The sequence below is a fragment of the Falco naumanni genome, chromosome 1 (genome assembly GCF_017639655.2).
Source record: "Falco naumanni isolate bFalNau1 chromosome 1, bFalNau1.pat, whole genome shotgun sequence".
NCBI lineage: Eukaryota > Metazoa > Chordata > Aves > Falconiformes > Falconidae > Falco > Falco naumanni.
Window position 1 is genome coordinate 117956654 of NC_054054.1, and position 23992 is coordinate 117980645.

Genomic DNA, 23992 nt, shown 5'->3' on the forward strand with positions numbered 1-23992 from the left:
GTGCTGCCCCTCATGCACACACAGGGACAAGCACAAGCGTGTCTGCTGGGACACGGGTCATGCATTAGCACCAAGGTGGCTCTGCACCCCCCAGCACCACGCACCCCCTCATCTCAACAAGTCTCCAGGCAGACCCCAGCAGGCAGCCCAGGGGACAGTGGGCGACGCGGCGCAGGGCACAGGCAGCGCTTGCAGCAGGCAGCTCCCAGGCGACCTGGGAAAAGGACCTGAGGGACCAAGGATGCGTGTGACACCATCAGACTCTGCCCCTGGAGAAGTCCCAAAGGAGGAGGGCAGGACAGGACATCCATTCTCATGCTGGCTGGGTCCTCCCCGCCTAAGCCAGGCGAGCAGCCTCATCCCTCCTCTCTGACACAGAAACTGGGTTCACTTGAGCATGAAGAAGGCAAAAAGCAGTAATGCCACAAAGATCACCAGCTTCAGAGTGGCACAGAGCCTCCCCCCTTGCCCAAATCCGCAGCACCTGCTGCGGCAAGAGGCAATGCAGGGATCACCAGGGAGCAGCAGCCAGGGAGGATGAGGTGTTGGCCAGGAGCAAGCTCACCCCCACTGCTGGCTGCAGGCTGCTAAACCCGCCTAGAGCAGACCCACAATGCTGGCGCTGGCACAGGGCACAGGTCTCCGGAGGGCTCAGCAAACGGACCCAGCTGCCCTCGGGGAGCCTGCAGCAGCGTGGGGGCTGTCCTTCCTCTCTTTCTTTCGAGAACTCAAGGCACCAACATGTATGCCTTTACTTCAACATAACAATCACAGGGGAATTCAAAGCCAAAAGCAAAACAACTTCTCCAGCACTGGCAGCTCCAAGGCCGATACGCTGCTTTCTGTGATAGCTCTAACAATTTTGGTTAAACCACACAGCATTCGCTTAGCAGCTGGACACGGCTCCTGCTGCCTAATCGTATTGCTCCCGGTCAAACTGGCCACCATCCAATGTTATTGTTATCAACAGCTATTTGGGGACCCAGCTCCAGTGAACTCGGTGTTATCAGGTTCCTTCAGCGGGCAAGTGCTCATGCTACAAGAATTACTGCAAGTGCCACAAGCCATGTGGGTCTCACAGAGCAACACGCTCTCATCGTCAGGGAGCATCACCAAACAGCCCTTATCAGAAACTCCCTGGTTGAACACAGCTGATGTCCTTTGCCTATTTTACACTTAAAAAAAAAATAATATTATTTTCCTTCTGAAAGGAGTGTGACTGGCCTGAGTCCTTCCCAGGTATATTCAGGTTTGATCACAGCATCACTACAGCCATCAGCCTCTGCTGGCTTGGAGAAAGAGCTGGCAGATGTGCCTGCATGCTGGGGACATCTCCCCATTTCCCAGGCTTCCCAGAATGTGGAAATGCCCATGTATTTGGAGAGGAGACGCTGAGTCCGAAGAGCAGAAAGGAAGAGGCCAGCCGTCTCCCACACTGCTTGCCAGCTGCTGGCTTGTCCCACAAACCGTGTACCATGCCAAGGCTTTTAAAAACACAAACCAAACTGAAACACTTTCACTCACTTAAAAATCCAACAGAGTGGAGCTGGTGATGGAGATGCAAAGAGAGCAGAGTCCATATGCACAGACAGGGAAGAAAACCAAGGGGCTATCAGAAGCACTTACCCACCCAAGTCCCAGGGGAAATGAAGCAGTCCAACTGTTTACTGACATACCAGTAACTGTCACATCATAACTAAACCAACAGCCTGAGTAAAGCTAACCATCTACCCACGGTTCTCAGAAAAAGCAGTTTTCCTATATAATATTCCTGTAATTATAGCCCACTGAACTTGGGAGGGGGAAAGGAGAGAGCAATTTTTCAAGAGCCCTATTTACAGCCCTGATACACACCTAAGAGGACAGGGAAGAGTCAGCAACACTCCTACCCCCACTGAGCGATGCTATCAGAAGTGCCTGGAGTCTGAGATGCAAATACCCAGCCTCACATCACTCTAGCTCAGACTGAACTGGCTCCTGTCCCTTCCTGGGGCACCTGTGCTGCTGCCCTCAGCACCCTGTGCCCCACCAACACAACAAACTGGGCAGCTCTGGCCGATCCTCCTCCCTGCAGGGAGCTCCATGTGCTTGCCAAAAGTGCTCAGAGCAGAGATGCCTCTGCCCTCTCTGCAGCCTCACAAAGTCTTTATTTAAACAAACTGCTCTGCTTCACCTTCTTACGTAGGTCAGGAGCTTGCACAGATTTCGCTGTACCAGAGCACTGGTCTCCAGTAACGGATCTCATCTGTACTGTTCTGTCCAGCTTACTGAGTAACGAGCTCTGCTATGAGGACAGTGAAAAGCAAAGGTCCAGTGCCCCAAGATTCAGACTCTGTGCTGGCACAGAGCAGCATCGGGGTAGACAGGTTGTGCCGCCTGTTGGATAAAAGCCATTTGAGAGCCGTTACCTAGACGAGACGGGCTCTGTACCTTAAAAGCGAAAGATTTTCTTTTTTGAATTCCTTTGCGGTAGATAAGAGTTCAGAAAACTGTATTTTCCAGCATACAGAGCCATAAGATAAGAAATGACAGTTAAATACAGCCACTGAAGTTAAAGTTACATTGACAGCAGCAGACACACAGCTCCCTGCACAAAGTACCATCGGCTCATGTGAAACCGAGAGATGCATTTTCAAAGCAACCTGCTGCACAGAAGTGTTTAAAACCCTCAGACAGCTTCAAAAGATCACCAGCACAGATTTTCTCCCTGGGAGGGGGAGGGTAGCAAACAAGCAGGACAGACTCCCAGGAGCCACGGCTCAGTGTGTGCGATTTCCACGCAGCTGCTCTGCCACTGCCGCTCTCCAGAACCACATTCTCCTGGAGTTAAGTTATTGTACACTTTGGAATTAAAGTGGTTTGCAAAAATCACTGCAATTCTGCTCTGCGCTAACTCCTGCGACATAATCTTACTGTAGCAAATGGATTTCTTGCAGACCAAGAAAACCCCGCAGCCAGGCAGTGCTGCCTGCCCCTGCGTGCTGTTTGGTTTGGAGTGTGAGCGGGCGCCGCTGGAAGGCACAGCGAAGCTCCCCGCTCTGGTGCTGCAGCACTGGTGGCAGCAGAGGAACCCAGCTAAAAAAACCAGGGAATTTGGTCACTTTGCCACAGCCTGGGCATCTTTGCTGACGCTGGCAGCGGTAGCGCTCAACCCAGAGCTCAGCTTCATCCTCACACCAGCTCATCCTACTCACCGCCATGTACGGCCGGCACCCTGCATCCCGCGTTTTGGCAATGGAGTCCACAAGCTGTCCGCTAATGCCAAAGTCACAGAGTTTAATATTTCCATTTCTGTCCAGAAGAATATTGGAAGGTTTGATGTCTGCAAGGGAAAGAAATTTAAACCAGTAAGTCACGGCTAGAGGTTTCAATTTCAAGAACAGCAGCTGCAGAGAATCGACACCGGCAGCGTCGCACAATCGCCATCGCCCTGCGGCATGGGGGGCACTCCGCACTCGCCGCCCCTGAGGATCCTGACCAGGAGCAAGAGGAGATGGAGCCAGCCCCCAAGATGCCACGTGCCCAGAGGAAGACACCCAACGAGCCTGAAATCATGCTTTTATGGAAAAGCACGGATGGAAGGGGATAACGAAACAGCCACGGGAGACACACTTGTGCAAAACTTGTACTCACACTCGCGGTAGTAGGCATGCTAATTACACTTCAACTTGAAGCAAAGGCCGCTTAAAATTCTTGCAATTATTTTTGTAGGCAAGAAGAAAAGACGCGAACTCACCTCTGTGAATGATTTTCAAGTTTTCTTTTAAGTGGTTTAGTGCTTTCACAGTCTAGGAAATAAAAACAGATTAAAAATAAGCAAATGTCACAAGATTCCTGTGATTATTAAACTTCTGGAGCTCCAAGAATGGGGAGAGGGGGGTGGAATTTAATATGTTGAGGTATCAGTGCTGTAATATGCCATGCAATACACGCATTTTTCTCCCCATCTTTCCTGCAAACAGGTGATACAAGAGAGGCCACATGCTTAAGTAAACACAAACCACTTGTAACCTGGAAAGGTCACACTCTGGGAGAGAGGAGCCAAGGCATGAAGTCAAGAGATTTCTGATGTTAATTATCTTGAGTATAAACTTATTTCAAGCCCTATGCTGTACTTTTTCAGTAGGTAAAAACTGTTCCCATTCCACTGGCTGAGAGGCAACAGCGTGGGGAGCAGCAGAGGCTGCTCTGACTTAACTGTTCACCACCAAATGGAAGAAACACTTAGGGAGCCCGATTTCACAGGACGATTTAAAAAAAACAAACTGAAAGTTCACCATTTTTATTCATTTTGCTTCTGCTGAAAAGATCATCAAAACCTATGTCCAAAAGCCTGCCTGGAAGAAGATGGCAAGAGAGGGATGGTGTTGTGCTGCCAGGCTCTCTGAAGCCGTGCTGCTCTAAGGATGAGGTCTAGCACTGAGGAGCAGCTCCCAGAGACTGGTCCCTCCTGCCAGCCCAACGCCACGTTCAGGTGTTCAGGCAATTAAAAGCTCTGGCAGGCTCTGGGGCAGCTGGAGTGCTGCCTCCTCGCTGCCCACCTGGCTCCTCCCGTGCAGGTTTCTGCTCTGGCAGCAGAAGCTACCACGGTGGAATGAGACTGGATGGCCTCCTTGGACCCAAGCTTCAGCAAGAGAAACCCCACTGGGCTTAGTCACTGAACATTGGATTAAATCCCAGCTGGCCCTGCCAGAAGCTTCTGTACCCACCCTCAGGCAGGTGAAGCAGAAGCTCACAGCTCAAGTCGGGGTAAAAGAGCTCTGATGTGAAAGGAAGGGTGGCTGGCGGAGCACACCGAGCTGTGAGCTGCAGCACGTACCCCCCTGCACATGATGGGGCTTCCAGGGCAGTGCACAGGTAGACCTTCTGGACCTAGATGCCCTCAAGGTCTAAGATACTCAGGGCCAGTACTCTCATAGTAGAGTTATTAAATGCCATTTTCATTCGTTTTCTAGAAAAAGACAGAAATGAACCCCAGACCACAGACACCAGACCCTTACTCTCAAACAGTTTGGTGGGGTTCACGTGTCCTGGCTGTAAATGCCCAATCCTTTGCTTCCTATACAAAGAGAAGAAAGGGAGACAGCTCCTCTATTTTAGGCACCTTCTTTGGGATGAGATGACCGGTGCCCAGCTGCCACTGATGCCACCAGCAGTGCACATGAAGCCATCCCTGCGGAGGGGGGCAGTACCTACAGACAGAGCAGGAAGATGGTCCTGGGGTCTCTAATGAACTGATTACAGACACAAGGACCTTCTCTTCCATCACGCAATGCGCTGTGGAAAAGTCAGAGTACGCTCACGGATCGTTAAAAGTGCGGTGCAATACAAGAGCGGCAGTTCTGCTGCACACATACCAACCAGTTTTCTCACACCTGAGTGAAAGAGATCTGAATTTTTCACATTAGCTTCAAAAACAGACACAAAAAGGTTTAACAAAATACTCACAGCTAAAGTGATTTTGCCTAGAATTTCTTCTGGAATAACATCATCTAATACACTATATACATATTTGTAAAACTTATCAAACGAGGTAGACATGAGCTCCATACAGATCCAACAGTCACCCTGGAAAGAGAAGAATCTGTGTTACTGTCAAGATAAAAATGAGAAACAAAAATCCAGAGAGCATAAAGAGATCCCTTGAATACAATACATTAACAGCAAGAGGCATTTGAAAGGAAGGATAAACTTCATCTTGATTAATTTTAGCAATGGAAGACTCTCCCCTACAGACACCTTTCCCCTACTCCATTCACCAGCAGAGGATCTTGCTGACCGGCTTGGACCTGTATTACATTTATACACATTAACCTGTGTGAATCAAAGTCCCAACAACTGTCTGGCTCTCCAGAAGGCTGGAGGCAGAATGAAACATCAGCATGCACAGGCTAAAAAAAATTCCATCAGTTTATGACTACCCTGCAGAGGACAGAAGACATTTCACACCACATTTAGGGACATAATCTAAGCCAGAGAAAATGAAAATAAGCCCATGTATGTGGGGAGTTTTGTTGACTTGCATCATTTAAATAACACAGAAAATTGTAAAACATACCAGTATCTCTGTTAAACCAAGCTAAGCTTAATTTCCATAGGAGAATAGCGTGTCTTTTTATCAAACTCTCTCCTGAGTTCTGTCAATCAACTCCCTCACAACGGATTCACTGGGGATGAGAAATGGAACCCCACAATACAGAAGGACATCATCTTTTGCTTTAGCATGTATCTACTGTATGGGGATGGACAGCTTAGCCATGGACTGATCTTGGTTATTTCAACCTTTCTGAACATTTTAGCTCCAGTTGAGGATGACAGAAGGCTTTGTGTGAGCCATTTCTGTAGACTCATGCACTTCAGGCAACTCTTAATTGCTAGAAATACTAACACACTAGAAATAGACCTGTCCTCACCAGAAAGGATATGCTCATACCTGTCTTCTATAGGCTCTATCACAGTGAGTGTTAAAACCACTTCAGCTGTCCAAAGCTACGTGCAGAATGGAGCTATTAGTCTGGTTGTCCCATCCTGGCTAAACACCACCTAAAACATCCGTGTGAGGAGCAGCAGCTCATGCAGGTTGTGCTGCCCTGGGCTGGCTGGCTGGTTATGACTTAGCTGCATGCTCCTGTGATGTAAGGAGCAACAGAGGAGAAACTTCACCAAGTAATCATCCTACAGAAGGTAGATTTTTCCCAACAAGATAAAACACAAAGCGACCAAACTCTATGTTAATACATGGAAATGGAATTAGGAAAAAACACCTAGGGTACGGACATGCAGGAGGCATGGCAAAGCCCCGTGCTCCCATCCTGCACAGCCAAGTCACTTCTGTTTGAAGCAGCCTCCCGGTACTCATGAGGGTCAGGAGCAATTCTCAAGTTATATTTAGCTGATGGAAAAGCTTGCAAAGCCACAGGCTTTAAGGCCAAAAAGGGCTTTCCTGCCACTCGGAACGACCTCCTGTGAAACGCGAGCCAAGGAACTGCACCCCAACATGCCTCCAGTCCAATCGCTTCGTTTAGCGGGAACAGAAGCGCCCAGCAAAGGTGTTGTCAAACATGCTGGTATCAGCAGAGGCTGCGGTACCACCCAGCTTGCTCTTGGGCTGCTCACACACATGCAAGGCTGCTTTCGGCAGTACAGACAGCAAACTGCCAGAAGCATCCCACATGCCACCAGTGAGTGATACAGGTACTGCTGCTGCTGCAGGGACAGCGCATCCATCACTGCCTCCTGCTAAAGGAGGGACGCTGCCTCCACGAGGAGAGCCTCTTCCTTCTGACAGGAGGGGATCTGCTTTCCCAGGAAGAGCTGAGCCACTGGTGGGCTGGCTGGGGAAGAACACCGTGGTCTCAGTGCCACAAGCAGCCCCATTTCACACTGCTCGTTTAGCACCAAGCTTTTTACATCAGCACAAGGCAGAGCAGGAGCTCATGTCATCCACCCACAGGAAATGGCTGCTACAAGCCTGAGCCCAGAAAACACATATTTCACCCAAAATAAAGCAGAAAGGACTGACTGAAAAGGTGCTGTGCCAGACACAGAAGCAGAGACACCACAGTGAAAGAGGCAAGTGCAGCACAGGGCGAAAAGAGCACGACTGGCATTTCAGAAGACATGGAGAAAGGTGAGCTTAGACTGCTGAAGAACAAAAGATTGGCTATGGATGAATTTGGCAGAAGACCTGTTCAGATTTAAAGTGCAGAAATGAAACTGGGCAACGCAAGCAGAAAGTTCCCCTTTTCAGCACTGGCAACAAATGCAAAGTGCAGCTGAGGCACTTCCACATTATAGAGTGTCTTAGAGAAGGCAATGTGGATCCAGTGCTAGTGACGTGCAATCAAGTGAAACTGAAACCATACCAGACCCTTACAAGCAATCCATAGTGAAAACAAACGTGGACTTGTTCTACTGGCTGCAGGATCATTCAAAACATTGCTTCTGTTTTGACCAGCTTTATAGAAAAGATTGGTACTGCGCTATATTCCCATGTTACTGTCCTTAGACTGCAGGGGACTAGATTTGTTCAAGAATGCGAGAATATTAGTGACCACCCGCAGCCTTGTATTTATGTCCATTTGCAGCAATACCATGTCTTCAGTCACCCAGGTTACAATGCTGGTATTTGTAGAGCAAAAGCAAACTGAAGGGAAACAACAGGCAACCTTATTAGAGCCATTATCATAACAAAAACATCACAATATGCAGTGTGCATCTGCGGAGCAGGGATGTGTGTTACCAAAAACTCAAACAAGTAGAATAAATTTTTATCCAATGTTAATTTAAGCATAAAAAAACCTGTAAATGATCAAAAACACCAAAGGAAAGACTTTGTTTACTTGGTTTCCTGAAGTACACCCCATATAAAAATCCTGGATGTGGGTGTTTATTGATCTGGTAACATAAAATCTACCTGATCAACATGAATTCATGTCAGCAAGATCAATGAAAAAAGCTGACAGACCTTTTCAGTTATGCAGCTTTATTAAGGCTGGTGGAAAGACTCAAAACTACAGGTTTTTAAATCTTCCTGGGACTTGAAAGGACTTATCTATTAGCAAAGCTGACAATTTTTACTGAAAACCAAAAGGAAGACTGGCAGGGATGACTGGGCACCAGCCACCCATCCCCTTTTCTGATCAAATACAAAAAACTGCTGATGTGCATGGGAAACTGAATTGGGAGGACAAAACTGTCTTAAAGTTGCTCTTCAATTTATGCTCTTAGGTTGATTTCTGATCATAAAATGACAAAAAAAGCATTTTCATTTTCTCTTCCTGTTAGAGCCATTCTTCCAAAGAATGTGTTTTAGTCCTTATTGGGTATTGAATTATGAGATGCTCGTGCACACCTTGTAGGCATTCCAAAAAATGTCCAGGAATACCCTGCGCATTTAACTCAAAATATCGCTGTCCATCTCCAGGACATACACAGAAACAGCTGAAGCAGCAACTGGGATGCCTCCACTGCTCTGTGCCGAGTCCCAAGTTCCCGGTAAACAACCGAGCATGTCACAACGATGCCACCCAGCTGGGGCCACCGAGTTGAACATGAGCCAGCAACATGCCCTTGCTGCAAAGACGGCTACCAGCACCCTGGGCTGCATCAGGCAAAGCACTGCCAGCAGGGCAAGGAGGAGATCCTTCCTGGTGAGCCCACACCTGGAATGCTGGGTCCAGTTCTGGGCTCCCCAGTACAAGAGAGGCATCATACTGGAGAGACTCTACTAAAGGGCCACTAAGATGACTGAGGGACTGAAGGAAAGGCTGAGAGAGCTGGGACTGTCGAGGCTGGAGAAGAGCAGGCTCAGGGGGATCCCAGCAATGTATATAAATACCTGATGGGAGGGCACATAGAGGACAACGCCAGGCTCTTGTCAGTGGTGCCCAGTGACAGGACCACAGGCAATGGGCACAAACCGACACACAGGACGTTCCCTCTGAATGTCAGGGCACTGGCACAGGTTGCCCAGGGAGGCTGTGGGGTCTGCACACCCAAATGTTCAAAAGCTACTTGGATATGGTCCTGGGCAAGTGGCCTCAGTTGGCCCTGCTTGAGCATGGGAGTTGGAGAAGGTGACCTCCAGAGGTCCCTTCCAACATCCACCGTTCCGTGTCTCTGTGGAATCTAATACTTCTAACACTGAAGGCTTACTACACGAGTGCACTGCAGGGAGCGGCCAACTTTTTGTGCAAGCTGCAGCTGCGCTAGTGAGAGAGAACGCAGAATGTCATCACCCTCACATACCCTTGTGTGGCGCAAGATACTTGTCCTATGGACTGGGGACTGATCGTGGGGACAGATGCCTTGAGTAATGCCAGCACAGCCAAGGAGTTCCACAGGAACAGGGTGCTGTGCGTTAACAGCAAAGACAGCAAACACCTTGTGTCAACTGGCCAAGGATACAGCCACAATCCACACCACCAGCAGCTCCGTGCTGCTGACACATCCGTACTAGCTCTTCTCTCCTACAAGCAGAAGCTCCCCACGGGCTAATTTATCTGGCTTCCCGGGCATGTTTTGCAACTGGCAATGAATTTTTCATTGAATAAATTTTATCAACTATTGAGCTTCTTGTTTTAAACTTGGCTTGGCTACACTCACACTGTGTAGGAGTCACTGCTGAGATCCCAAGTCAGACAAGGCTTTTTTCCTCTCTCCCTCTGGAGAAGAACAGGAACAGGAACAGTTACTTTGAAAGAGCAATTAGTGTGGTCACAATAACAAATGAAACATTCCCAGCCTTACAGGTACTGTCTCAAACTAGATGAGCTGTAAAGCTTCCAGCAGACATGCAAGAATAGAAGCTTATTTTTTTTTCTCAGACCTAAAAACCTGAACAGCAACACTCAGGGTAAAAGTCTCAGGGCTGCCCAGTGCCATCCCATGGCTCAGCCAACACTCCTCTCGCTAGAAGAAAGCGACTCAAGTGAAATCTTTGCAGAACCCCTAGCAAGCATCTTTTTTACCTCCTCCACCTAGCACGTACTGCTTTGAGAGGAAACCAACAGACACAAGTGACCGGCTCCTCTTCAGTACAGCATCTCTGACTGATGGGGGAAGCTGTGTACACCTGCAGCAGCCCAGGCCCTCACTGGTGCAGCATGGAGAAACCAGTTCGCCTCGTGGGGCCAGTGTGAACCTCATGAAGTTCAACGAGGCCGAGTGAAAGATTCTGCACCTGGATCAAGGCACTCATCAGTATAAATAAGGACTGGGGGATGAAGGGATTAAAAGCAGCCCTGAGGAGAAGGACATTGGGATATTGGTGGATGAAGAACTGGACATGAGCTGGTAACGTGCGCTTGCAGGCCAGGCAGCCAACCCCATCTGGGGCTGCATGAAAGAAAAAGCGTGGCCAGCAGGTCAAGGGAGGTAAATCTCCCCCTCTGCTCTGCTCTGGTGAGACCCCACCTGGAGCCCTGCATCAGCTCTAGGGCCCCCAGCACAAGAAGGACATGGACCTGCTGAAGCGGGTGCAGAGGAGGGACGCCAAAACAATCAGAGGGATGGAACACCTCTCCTGTGAGGACAGGCTGAGAGAGCCGGGGTTGCTCAGCCCCAAGGAGAGAAGGCTCCAAGGAGACTTTACTGCAGCCTTTCAGTACTTAAAGGGGGCTCATACGAAAGATGGGGACAGACTTTTACCAGAACCCGTAGTGACAGGACAATGGGTAGTGGCTTTAAAGTGAAAGAATGTAGATCTTCGCTTGGACATAAAAAAGACACCTCTTACAAGATGCTGAGAAACTGGAACAGGCTGTGTAGGTCATTTGCAGACACCCCATCCCTGGCAGCATTCGAGGTCTGGCTGGATGGGGCTTTGGGCAGTCTGACCCAGTGAAAGATGCCCCTGCTTATGGCAGCCAGGGGACTGGACTCGACAATCTTCAAAGGTTCCTTCCAACCCATTCTACAATTCAATGATTTTGTAACTCATCGGCCACCAAATCCCTTCTATACCCAGCGTAACCAGGAGCACAGCCAGTGGTATAACTGTCCCTTCTGCACTTTCCTCCAGGCCTTTCTCCTTCTGATTCTCTTCATTCTCCAGCCTTTACTAAATGCAACTTTCTTCTCTATTTTGTTAAGAAGTCAGGCTGTGGACATGAAAACCATGTTAAGTGCCAAACATTACCATGTCAGTGCTCAGGGATTCTTTCTGTTACTGAAAAAACAATGGTTGGGGTTTTTTCTGCCTAGGATAGATAGAGAACCAAGTAATAGGGCAATCCCCTCAACAGCTGCACTAGAAGGATGCAGTACATCATGGAGAGGTGCAACACAGCGGCATGAAGGCCACAGCACCACCAACAACAGCAGGAGCAAGCAGAGCACTGACCCGTGGAGGACCTGACCAGCACATGCACTATCTGGCATCACTGCATTGAAGCCTCTAACTCCATGCAAAGGCTGAAACACTGTCTTCTACCTTTTCAGCTTTGTTTCTGCTTCATTAAAGAGGTAATTTAATCTCATTTAATGAGTGCCCATAAACTCAAGCGAAGTCCCACACTCGGCTATCAACCTGTAGGTTTTGCATTCTTGCACGTTACATTACATACACAGACATATGTAACAACAGAAGAATGGCCCATATGGTTGAAGAACAACATGTGTTAAGATGCTGCCCGCTGAGGGAGAAGCAGGAGCAGTTCCAGAGAAGAATTTCGCGATCAGAAAATGCTTGCTGAACAAGTGAGACCGAATACATATAGGGAGAAGTATTTGTGTAATATTTGGGGATGGTGCAGCATTGACCTGGATTGTTCACAGTTATTTGGAAACAGATCTGCTAAGTGGGGGGTGGGGAGGAGACAGGTTCAAATGTACTGGTGAAATTATTTTCCCTTTCTGTGCTTCTCTGCTGTCATAGTTTCCTAGCATTACAAGATGTAATTAATATTAGAACATGTAGTTAATATGACAACACAGAAAACCTTATCCAAGCATACCAGATCACCCTGTATACCTCTGAGGTACTTGACTTGGAACATCACCTTGGCAGCAAGGGACCTAGGAGTGGGGAAGGTTGCTTTCACCTCAGAAGCAAGTACCATGGATGCTGAGGGTGGGAGGAAAGGGATTCAAGGGGCCAACACGATATAACCCAGAGTGACCTCACTGAAACTTTTCCCAGACGGGTACGGAAGGAGCCCTGCTTGGCTGCAGAAGGACAGGATTTTGGACATGACAAAATAGCGCAGCAGAAGCCAGGCTGACATTTGGGTGCTGATCAGCGTAGGGTTTTGTACTATTTATGTATTTATACTTAAATCCTCGGATGTGCCTAGAGCTGCAGAGGGGTTACAGGCTTGAACAGCTCTGAACATGTTGCTCATCAGCATCTGGCAAGACACTGTCTTGCCCAGAGACTTTTCTTCACACCAGTTGACAGACTTATCACTTGTATTTCAGCAAAGCTGGAAAATTTCAGCCAAAGCTGAGGCTCCACACTTGGAAGGAGCTTGTACTGTGTGAACATGGACAATGCCTCCTGGCCCAAAATGGTTTTGTGTTTAAACAGATAAGAATAAGCAGAGCATGGGGAAAAGGAGGATTATTATCCTTATTTTAGAGACTGAGATTTAAAGTCAGGGGAGTGACCTGGCAAAACCACAGAGGCAGACCCTCTAGAAGCAGGAACTGAATATTTAGTCCCAGTTTGGGGCTTTAACTACAACATTGACCTTATTTCTCTAACAGTTCCTGGATAAAGCCCCAAAAGACTGCACAGGCTGCTATGCCTGATAATATGCAAAGACAAGTAGCTGCCAGTAGGTCTCTATTTTCCTTCTTCCCTTGAGCAGATTTACTGGATTTGTGCTGAAATAGTGGAAAACAGGCAAGGCTACATGTCTAGCACCCTACACTGTGTCAGCTTCAACACCAAAGCAATTAGAAGAGGAAGAATAATCCACACCTGTGGGAGAGCTGCAGGAGCGACTGTTCTCTGGAGAAGGAGATGCAGCAGTCAGGTTTTGACATCCATCTTCTCCAAAACTCTTTTCTTGCAAATGGACCAAATGCTTGCCAAGTAGTGCTGCTCAACAGCACTGTATTCCTCTTCTGTCTGTACTGAACAGACTCAGCTCAGCCTAGTGACTGTCTGTGGGCTCCAACCACTGTGTAAGACTGTCCGGGCTGCATGCAGGAGGCCAGCTTCCCAGCTGTTTTTACCGGTCCTTCAAGATTAGATAGGAATGGAAGTGCCCGAGTAAAGCACAAGGAGATAGAGGGATACCTTCTGCGGCCCTGCAGCATAATACCTACCTTAAATTACAGTGAGTGGACGCTAAAACAGTCATAAACATGCAGTGATTAACACCATATTCCTGGCCACGAACAGCTGAAGTATGTCAGGATTAACAGTGGTCAGCTGACATAGCTTTCAATGCTCTTAATTCTGTTTTCACTTGGGAAGCACTCATGGAAGCATCATGCTGAAGAACCCACTCCACAGCACACGCTACCTGTGTGCGTAAAAGGACAGAAAATTCCAGCCCCTAGACGAGCTATAGCAGGTACTGCTCCTTTCAAGAACAGTCATGCAGGTTTGGTCTCTCCCAAAACGACAGAGCAGAACCTGAAAATGCCAAGACTGGCAAGAAAGATGATCACAGGTCTGGAAGGGGTTCCATGTATGACACAGGCTGGCAGTTTTCAGGCTGGGTAACACACAACAGAGGGGGAATAAGGCACTGTCCATAAAATCCTAAGTGGCCTGGAGAGGATGGATGAATATCAACTGTTTACTGCCTCCTCAAATACAAAAACTAGGGGAAGCAATAGAGGCACCACTCAAAAAACCAGCAGGGTGAAAATTCAAAATTAGTCAAGGTGATTTGCCTTCAAATGAGGGCTGGACAACCAAGGCAAATGCCTCTCAGGGAGCACCATGGATGCAAAAAACATACATGTATTCGGGAAACTGAATACTTTAATGGAAAAGAAATCCAGTAACAATCACTGAGCACAAAGATGCCACATCTAGCTCACAAGACACCCAGCTGCACACAACTGAAGGCTACGGCGAAGTATCACACATGCTTCTGTAAGCAGATCCCACGGGCCGTTGCCAGACACAGAACAACCCGCTGGGAGTTTTGATTTGACCCAGCACAGTTGCCCTTGTTTGTTTACATATCTGCAGGTAGAAACCACTTCAAGAGAGGTGCGTGTCAATTGGGAGCCTCTGACACAGCCCTGGTACATACATACATACATCAGATAACCTTGTAGGGAGCTGGGACTACTATCACAGCAGCCACCTCCGTGACAAGGACACAGGTCCTCCACATGGTCACATCTGACAGTCACTGGCATGAACCACATTTGTGTCCAAGTGCCATGCTGCAGAGCTGCGCCCAGCCTGGCAGCACGCACTCTGTCTGGGGGAGCCAGGGACCAGAGCTCATCACAGAGAAGAAACGCAGGAAAGAAGGAGACTGAAACATGCAGAGGGACATAACAACGAATGGGAATAGCATGTGTGTGCTCAGCAGCACCCACTTGTCTGCGTCTCCTGGTTAAGTACCCTTGATTAAAAGTGGAGAGCTAAGAAACCTAACATAAATTGACTTTCTCCTCCTTACTGCAAGTTGGAAACTGCAAAGGAAAAAAAGGTAAAAAACAAACTCTGCTATAAATGAAGCAAGTTTGGAGTGCCCACCTCTCTGAAGAGTGCGCCATAAAACTGAACAATATACGGGCAGTCACTGCTTCTCATTACTACATCAAGGTCCATCAGAAGCTGCTTCTGTTCTTTTTCATCCACTGTCGACCGAATTCTCTGAAAGAGGAAGAGTGGCAGAGACTTTATCACTTACATGCCATTACTGTATCCTCAGACCCACTTCTGCAGAAACATGCCAGGGACCCCAAACCCAAGGCTGAGCAGGCAATCCCCAAGGCATGCTCAAACACACTCTAGAGAATTAACCTGGGTTCTCAAACAAGAAATATAACTGAAAACCCCTAAAGCCATTTAATTCAGACTATAAAATCCCCATTCCTCTCATGAGCATCAACATTTTCAGACTAAATGTTAGATTGAAATTAAAGAGCAGAAGTTTCATTGAAAACTACATAACCAACATATTCAGACTTTCGTTTCAAAACAAATTCCCACACAATTCTTAGCCATGTTGGACAGGGATCGAAGGCTCTTTTGAAATTTAACCAAGGAACGTTATGTTTAAAATTTTGAAGACAAGCACAAAAGACAAAAAGGTTCCTTCCACCATGGCTGGCATGGTGAAAAGGGACCATCACATAACCAAGGGAAGACATTGCTCTGGTAGTGCTAGTGGTGGCCAACAGTCGCGTGAGCTCTTCTCATTAAACTAACAATTCTTTACCTCGTACTGGTCTAGGGAACATTAGCATTGTGTAAAAAACTATATATATATACACACACATATACACACTATGTGTATATAATAATATATATACACACACTATACTTTATATATAGACTACATATAAAGAAAAGTCTCATTTGGGCTTGAAAGAACAATGCAAGTTTGAAAATTGAAAACTACACATTCAAACATGAAGCTTGTTAAATGAGGGATGGAGAAGACCATCCACAGTTTTTCACGTGATTTTACAGACATATTTAACAACTCGCACTAATTAATGCGTTCCCTGAATCACAGGTAAGGAAATCGTGATCCTGAAGGGGTGACTCATGTTGAAAAATCATTAAAAAGAAAAAAACCCAAGAAAAAAAATAATTTGGCAAGAAGTCCAAAGCAACAGAGGTAGCCTGGACCCTTCTTGAGGAGAAAAACTATTTGGCTATCCAAAAACTTATTCAAGGTTGTGGGAAAAATCTGCTAGATACGAGTACTCACTCCCACTGCCACTACTGCCCTGTGAACTGGTGGCATCAAGACCACACACATCGGCAAGCACAAGGCTAAGTATCTGAAGGTACTTCCAAGGCTGGCCATTCATACAGCACCATGAGAAACAGTGCTCGATTATGGACCTTAAGACTATTTTGTGATGACCCACACAAAATGAGGACAGTATCAACACTATAATTTTCCTTACCTTTAGTGTATCCTGATATTTTGGTATTTCACCACTCATTCTTAAGTTCTAGTAGCTCTAGTTTGGCCTAGACCAGTAACTGTCATGTTCAAATTGCCCTTTTCCCTCCCAGTGAATTCTAGAGTGCTCAGCAAAGCTGGCAAGAGACTTGCCCAGCACAACCCCAATCTGTCACACCCACACCCTGCGATGCCACTGGGAGGATGGGATTTTGTAGTTACAAACAGAACAAGAAGATTGGCTCAACGGACTAGTCATGAAACTGAAACACTTCACCTCTAGGTCACTGGTTCAAGTCTGTTCCACAGAAGTTCAGACATACCACTGAAGAAAGCCTGATGAGTTTGATTATTTCTTTGTCTTGCATCTACACCACGTAAAACTCTGCAACCCCTGCTGAGATACCAAAGGCTGAGCAGATTAACTGTCTCCCTTCTAGATGGCACAGCACCAGCACTGCGTGAAAGGGTAACGCCACTGCTCTGACCTCGACAGAAGACAATGGATGCCCAAGCCACCATGGTGGGACCTATGAGGAACTGTTTCAGTCTCTCATCGAGATGCTACGACTGCTCTGAAAAGTTCACCTCTTTGGTGAGGAGCAATACCAAAAGGAGCTTTTCTCCACACTGTAACTCGCATCTCCCTTCTGTGCCAACTCTGTGTCTGTCTCCAAGAAGCCTCTTGCCTGGTCATCCAGGCATCTTCCCAGCCCCATTCTGCATTCCTCTTGCACGTGCATAACCCTGTCACAGCCATCCCTGCAGCATGCTCCTCAAACTCCACAACCTCCCCTGGAAGGATCTCCTCCCACCTCTGACATCCCCCTTCTCTGCTGTTACTACTCTAACTCTGGAAAGCATCTAATACATGCTATGGAGGAGGCAATTTTAATTGCAGCACAAAACAACACTGAACTCAAAAGACTCCTCCTTTTCCCAAACACTGTCTCCCCAGGGAGAAATGGAAAAGGCACACAGAGGACCCAGAGGGTGGGCAGTGGGTCAGCTATAAGGCAGAGCATCCAGGCAGACACGGGAGCCAAAGGACACCGTGAGAAGCCAGCACCACGTCCCCAACAAACACTGCTTCAGGGAGCAAAGTTAAGGACATGATGCAAGACTGGGAGGTCTCATACAAAAGTGCTGGAGACCAGAGACTGGCAAATTCAAGAGGAGGGTAAGCTGTCGGGGCAGCATGCCACACAGCGCTGGGCTGGGGTCAGCCCAGGCTGGAAAAGATGGCTTTGCTTAGCTGGTGCACTAGGGAGTCTGCTGCAGACCAGTGGTCCCAATTCACCACCTATGGAACCAGTGTCCACCAGCAAAACAAGAACAAAACAGCAAAAGGTGACTGAAGTAAACAGCAGCCACCATCCAAACAGCACATGAGCCATCATGGCAACCTGCTACCTAAGTCCAAGGCAGAATGCAAGACACTGCAGCAGCTACCACAGACAGACTCCCCAAAGAACACGGGAGGTGGCAGGGAAGGAAGACACAAGGTGAGGCAACAGCCTGAAGACACCATTTAAGACAGGGATGAACAGTTCTGACAGCTTCAGTTCTCAGACCTTCCCGCCTGGTCGCTCTACTGCATGCAGGCACTGACATGGCCAAACTAGCCACATATATAAAAAGTGGCGTTTGTAGTAGAGCTTGTGGAAAGTTTCTTTGTTAATGGTTCCTTGTTGGCCTCAAACTTAAAACTGCATCAAATCCTCCAGGAGGAAATTCTCCAGCCCTTTTAATACAAACAGAGGTTAGGACAAAGCCTCCTGATAGCAGGAAGAAGAGCTCCGAAAGCTGTGCCCTGGGCAGCATCAACAGCAAAGGGACAGCCTATGCTGCGGACCAGACCACGCTCAAACCTAAAACCAGACAGATGCCAGAAACCAGACCCAAAACAGAAGAGACATCACCCAGCCCCAACACACACACAAAGAGATTCAGCTGCAGCGGGTAGCGACCAGTCCAAAAAAGAAAAGGAAAGAAAAGAAAAAAACAACCTGTAAACACCAAACTGAACACCAACCCCTTGGGCTACAAGACCAGGCGGAGCCATGCTGCACACAGGGCTGGCAGCCCCCGGCAGGCAGCGCAGCGGGGCTCGGCAGTGCCACGGTGGCCTGGTGCTCCCAGGGGATGGCAGGGACCCAGGGCACCCAACCGCAGGAGAAAGAGGGTTGGCCCACTTGCTGTTGAGGACAAGAATATTTATCTACCCATCTGAAACACATTTACTGCCGAAACAAGTATGTCAGGTCTTCCACTGATCACAGCTAGTTTCCTACCTGCAATAACAAGGTTTTCGCTCTCTCCCACCATTTCCTTCTCGCCCTTACTCACTCCCTTCCCAACATACTTACTACCAGCAGGACTGGCTTCCCCAACTCTCAGTCAGCTACCCTAATGGATGAGCAAAACAGAAAACTCTCCTCAATAAACCGTAAGGAGTCAACTTGGGAGAGGGTACCTAATTGTGCGAACAGCGGATATGATGATTTGCCATGAAGCCAACTTGCAAAAAGCCCCAAGGCTTCTCTCCAGAAGTCATATGAGAAACGCAAAGGACAGAGAAACTGCCCCCTTGACTGAGCTTAGTGTCAGTTTGGTGGGGTTTTATGAGCTATGAGGCATCCAGGTAAGGATGGAGAGATTATGGAGGTAGAAATAAATGTCAAATTTTCTGTTCTCAGGAGTATCTGATACTAGCAACCTATTTCAGCTGTGAGACTGCCATCAGAGAAATCCTGCGAAAGCCAAAGACATGAACATCTGTTTTAAAGCTACGGATGAGAGCACCGACTACGAGGCAAAATGATGGAAAAGAAGCACTGTGCTCTGAACAAGAAATGGCTCCACAGCTTCCTGGCTTCTCCAGGAAGAACAGGGATCTGACACAGACACCTCACAGGCTCGACTCCCTGCTGAACTTTCTGTATCTCTGTGCAGTGCCTCAGCCAGCTTCTCTGGTTACCCAACTGATCTTGAAATTGTTTCTGATTTTCTTAGGACAAGTTTAGAGCAGAAGAAGAGGAGGACCACCTGTAGTCTGGCCAAAAATATTACCAGACTGAAGAGAAAACAAGAAACCAGCAACAATACCTGAGGACATTGGCTGGAACTGGAAACTAGACCAGGCAACACTGCAGAGCAGGACTACATCAGCTAGGCTGTTATACAGTAGGTATCAGAAGGTAGAGAAAATTCTGGTACATGGCTGAAAATCACTAAATCTTTTGGGGAGGGGGAAAACCAAACATTGACGACTGTGGACAAAAATGCCCTCTGCTGGATTACTCTTCTGGCTATAACTATTTCTGACAGAAAATTAATACAATTAAAAGAAGATTGTACGGGGCCACAACAAGAAGCTGAACGGTCAACCAAAGCACAAACCACTCCAGTCATCTCTGGATGGTGTATTTTTCAGCCAGCTGAACCATCAGAAAAGAAATGGGCAGCTTCTGCTAATACTGAACCCCAAATGCTGAAGGCACTCGCTGCTGCGGGGCAGAAAGCCCCAGGGCTAGCAGAGCCGAAGGGGAGAGGAGTGGGAGGCAGGGGGCTCCTGCCAGCCGCCAGCAGGCTGAGGACATCACTGCCGTGCTTGGGGTCCTGACCCGCACAGGTACCACCTAACAGATTAAAGGCTGGCTATTTTAAATAGTCACTTCTTTATCTTGTGAACTCTTCAAACAAGCAGCTTTCCTAGCCTTCAAGAGGCCTTTGTAAGTACCCTGGCTAATAAAACCCACACCAGGTCTTACAACACAGTATTTAAGTCAAAAGCAGAGCGTTCTGCTCCAACAGGGAGAACACTCCCCAGCTTTCATTCCAGTTTGGGCTCTTTTTCATTTATGTATTTTTACACCAGTCTGGAAAAAAACCAAATATGCCAAAGATCTTTTAAAACACTTTTTTTTCGTGTGAGCTATCACCAGTGCCAGGGAAAAACCTCAGGACAGAAAGAAACCCCCCAGTTGCTGGGTGAGCTTCCCAAGAAAACCTTTTCACCAAAATAAAGTGGGGCTTCTCTACGGTTGCTTTGATGTGCCAAAGGCAGTCCTGTTCCTCGGATTTGTGGTGTCCTCCACCAGATGCACAACCCCCTGGAGCAGCTGGGATAACACCACACAGTGATGCTGGAGGGCAAATACTAAAAGGGGCTGGAGAACTGCACTTACTCTGAAGCCTCCAGGATGAAAGCAGGAGTGACGGCACTGGAGCACATCCTGAGAAGGGATCAGGGCTCTGCTGAGTGAAGCAGCCCAGGAGATTATTCACAAGTCACTTACGAACTGCCACAGACCAAGTGAAAACAGATTAAAGAGAAAATGAGAAACCAGAAGCAAAGTCGAAGGCCCCTGGGTAGAACTGGAAGCTGAACCAGGCAGCATTGCAGGGAGCTGGTGGTGCTGCAGGGAAATGCCAGCCAGGGCAGCTACTTCTTCAAGGAAGAAGAGCCCAGAAGAGAAACCTGCCAAGGAGGTGAGGAGTTAATGTACAAACTGGCCTTGCAATTGTGAATTTGCAGACAGAGCTGGCACTGGACAAAATTGGGCTGTTCTCTTTCCCACCTGGAAGAGTGTTGACCTCATATGCCAATAAATCCTCAAGAAAATGAATAGGGTTTTTTTCTTCAGTGAGAGGAAGAGCACAACGCCAGCTGACCCAGAGCAAATGGATTTCACATCTCTAGGAGGACCTAAGAGAGGAAGGGACCACATGAATAAGAGGACTGTCTTTTATAAAGATTCAGGAAACGCAATACAATATTTTCGAGGGGCAAAAACAAGAAAGGTCTGAATACAAATCCTCCAAGTTGGATTCCTCTTTCCTATTTCCTCCCCTCCTCCTCCTGATGGCTCTAGGAAGAGGGCCTCTATGGCAGAAAGGGTAAGGGATGCAAAAAGGCCTGGGGGTCTGTCAGCCCTTCCCGCTGGAGCAGCTAGGTACCCTCGCTGCAGCTGCCAGGATCCATACGCTGCCTGGTAAGGTCAAAACACATCAAAAGGAAAAATGAAAGAAAGCAGTGCCTCCACCGGCAGATCAAAAGTAATTTCCATGATATTTCAGCACTCAGGAATTATTTTCCTGCAGTGGTAACAAATATAGGCAGGAAGCAAATAGGCTCTGCTTGGGCAGCTCGGGGGGTCCCAGGGCAGCAGGTGTGGGTGGGCTCCGCAGCAGCGGTGCCACATGTGCCAAGGGGGGAGAAAGCAGAAGGCTAAGCAAAACCAGGCTTCAAGGAACCAAAGACTGCTCCCTGTGCAAAGGCATGACAAGCTAGAAGAAGCCAGAGGAAGGAGCTCAGAACAGGATTTGAGGGGATGCAGGCTGCGTAGGCTGAGAGGTGAGCAGTATGAACGCCCAGAGGCACCAGGCTGCTTTAGCACAGCAGGTGCTGCCATCAGCCACAGAAAGACTCCAGCGCGGGGGGAAAGAGCAACATTTCACATTGCGTGCTTATAGAACAAGGAGGATTTGAATCTGTCCACAGCAGAAGGGGCTGACAAGCCACAAGGAGTGCAGCCTGGTCAGGGCAGCTGAAAACAGGACTTGGCCCTTCCAGGAGTGGGGTAGGAAGATACCTGACTGTGCTGGAAATTTGCAGCCGTGGTAGTAGAAATCTGGGTAGTGGTGGTGAAGGATGGAGGAGCAGCTGGGGGAGGCCCCCATACCAATTTTCTCTGCATCTAATTAGCAGCTTCCGGAGCCATTGCTAGTGAAACACAACTTTTTAGAACAGACGACAACTTTTGGCTTGCCGTCACCATAAAGCTATTTCCTACTGCTGAATGTCCTTCCAAGGATGATTTGTCTGCTGCACCGATGCTGCTCTTAGGGAAGCACAGGAGAGGGACAGCAGCACCACCAAATAACCAGAGACACGGGCTTTGCAATCCAGCCAGCTGCAGGGCAGCACTCCTGATGCCCGCACACAGCATGGTGCCGCGCCACAGAGCTGCAAGCAGGTGTCACTGAGATTGTAGCCAAGACCTCAAATCGCTAGTCTGGCACGTTTTCTTCTCAAACCACCATTCCCCTTCTCAGCCTTCTCTTCCAGAAGGGCATTATGCTGAAGGAGAAGAAAACAAGTTGGAGTTCCTGCCTGTAGAGCAAGGAGAGACCATGGAGAGGAGCTGTTCTCCCTGAAGGCAGGCAGGGAGCTGGGGCTTCAGAAGCCATCAGGACACCACAGGGAGGTGGGAGACAGAGCAGAAGGTGGACAGTCCCAAACACAGATGGCCTGTAGGGCAGACTTAGAGCAGGAGCAGGGAGATTAATGTGCAACCTCAGCAACAGCAATCTGGCAAAGAAAAGGCTGAGTAGTTTGGGATGAACTATTCACTAGACTAAGACCAACCCTGTCCTGAAACCTCATCTCCAATAACCACACCATCCAATCTGTGGAACAGCTGCTGCTGCCTCAGAGACCTCACTTACTGTTCCACCCACAGGTCTGTCTTTGCTTGGTTTACTGTTTGATCCCCACTGGGAAAAACAGAACGGTCCCTTACACTCACATTTTAGAAATTATGTGGTTGCCCAGACACTCCAACCTTCCTCCTGGAGGCCCAGCCATGCCTGCCCCAGGGGAGTGGGTTCAGAGAAAAGAAGGTGGCACCATTCCAGCCCACAGTTTTGATATTTCAAAGTTTAGACACTGTAAACCTAACAGGGTTTGTTTGTTTAAAAGCGAGCCCCCAAGCCCAGCAACCCCCTGAGGCTCAGACCACCTCTCCTCCTTTGGGAAAGCCAGTTCAACATGCTGTGCAGCGTCACCTCCAACCCTGTGCTTCAAGAACACAGCACTGGTGCCTTCTGCCTCTCGGATGGGAGCTGTACCTGCACCATGGACCCTTCACACTGACAGGGTTATCACCCTGCAACACTACCAGCCCTTGTGCAAACGCAGTCCGGGACAACAAAATTTCTGTGCCAGCAGACACATCTCCTTCTCAATAATGTTAGCTAATCCAACAAAGCACTCTTCCCAGCACAGCTGTACCCACTGCAGAGCTTTGGGAAACAAAGCCACTCAGCCAGAGGTATGCCTTTTTCTCACCCGTGGTTATCATCATCACAGTAGCAAAGCTAGAGCTGCCCAGGTCACACCCCTTGGGTTTGAGGAGCTGGGGGTCACATCACAGCACTACCTCAGCAGTTTTCAACCTGTCATTTGCAAACTCCATCTAAAAGTTCCAGCAAAGGCAACTGAGAGAAACAAGTCTTTAGCTACGGGCAGTCTCTAGCTCCACCGGAGACTTTTAGGGATTCAAAACCAGGCTGAAACACCACTGCATGGTGATCCAAAACACTCAGACCTGGCCAGCGATGCCACCTCTGTGAGAAAGTCAATATTTAGTGAAGAAAACCAAAGGATGGTGGTTACTCCAGTAACCTGACACACTACGGACAAG

General features: G+C 48.2%; 1 protein-coding gene across 4 annotated transcripts in view; it reads right to left on the reverse strand.

The window, feature by feature from the left end:
* MAP2K4 (mitogen-activated protein kinase kinase 4) overlaps positions 1-23992 on the reverse strand; it is a 90069-nt gene that overhangs the window by 12702 nt on the left and 53375 nt on the right. For 3 of the 4 annotated variants that reach the window (XM_040580681.1, XM_040580691.1, XM_040580707.1), the window contains 4 exons: positions 15176-15295; positions 5449-5568; positions 3737-3788; positions 3195-3322 (listed from right to left, as the gene is read on the reverse strand). In XM_040580681.1, the coding sequence (XP_040436615.1) occupies positions 3195-3322; positions 3737-3788; positions 5449-5568; positions 15176-15295 (420 nt within the window). The remainder of the gene's footprint in view (positions 1-3194; positions 3323-3736; positions 3789-5448; positions 5569-15175; positions 15296-23992) is intronic. The other variant, XM_040580698.1, reaches the window with a different exon arrangement.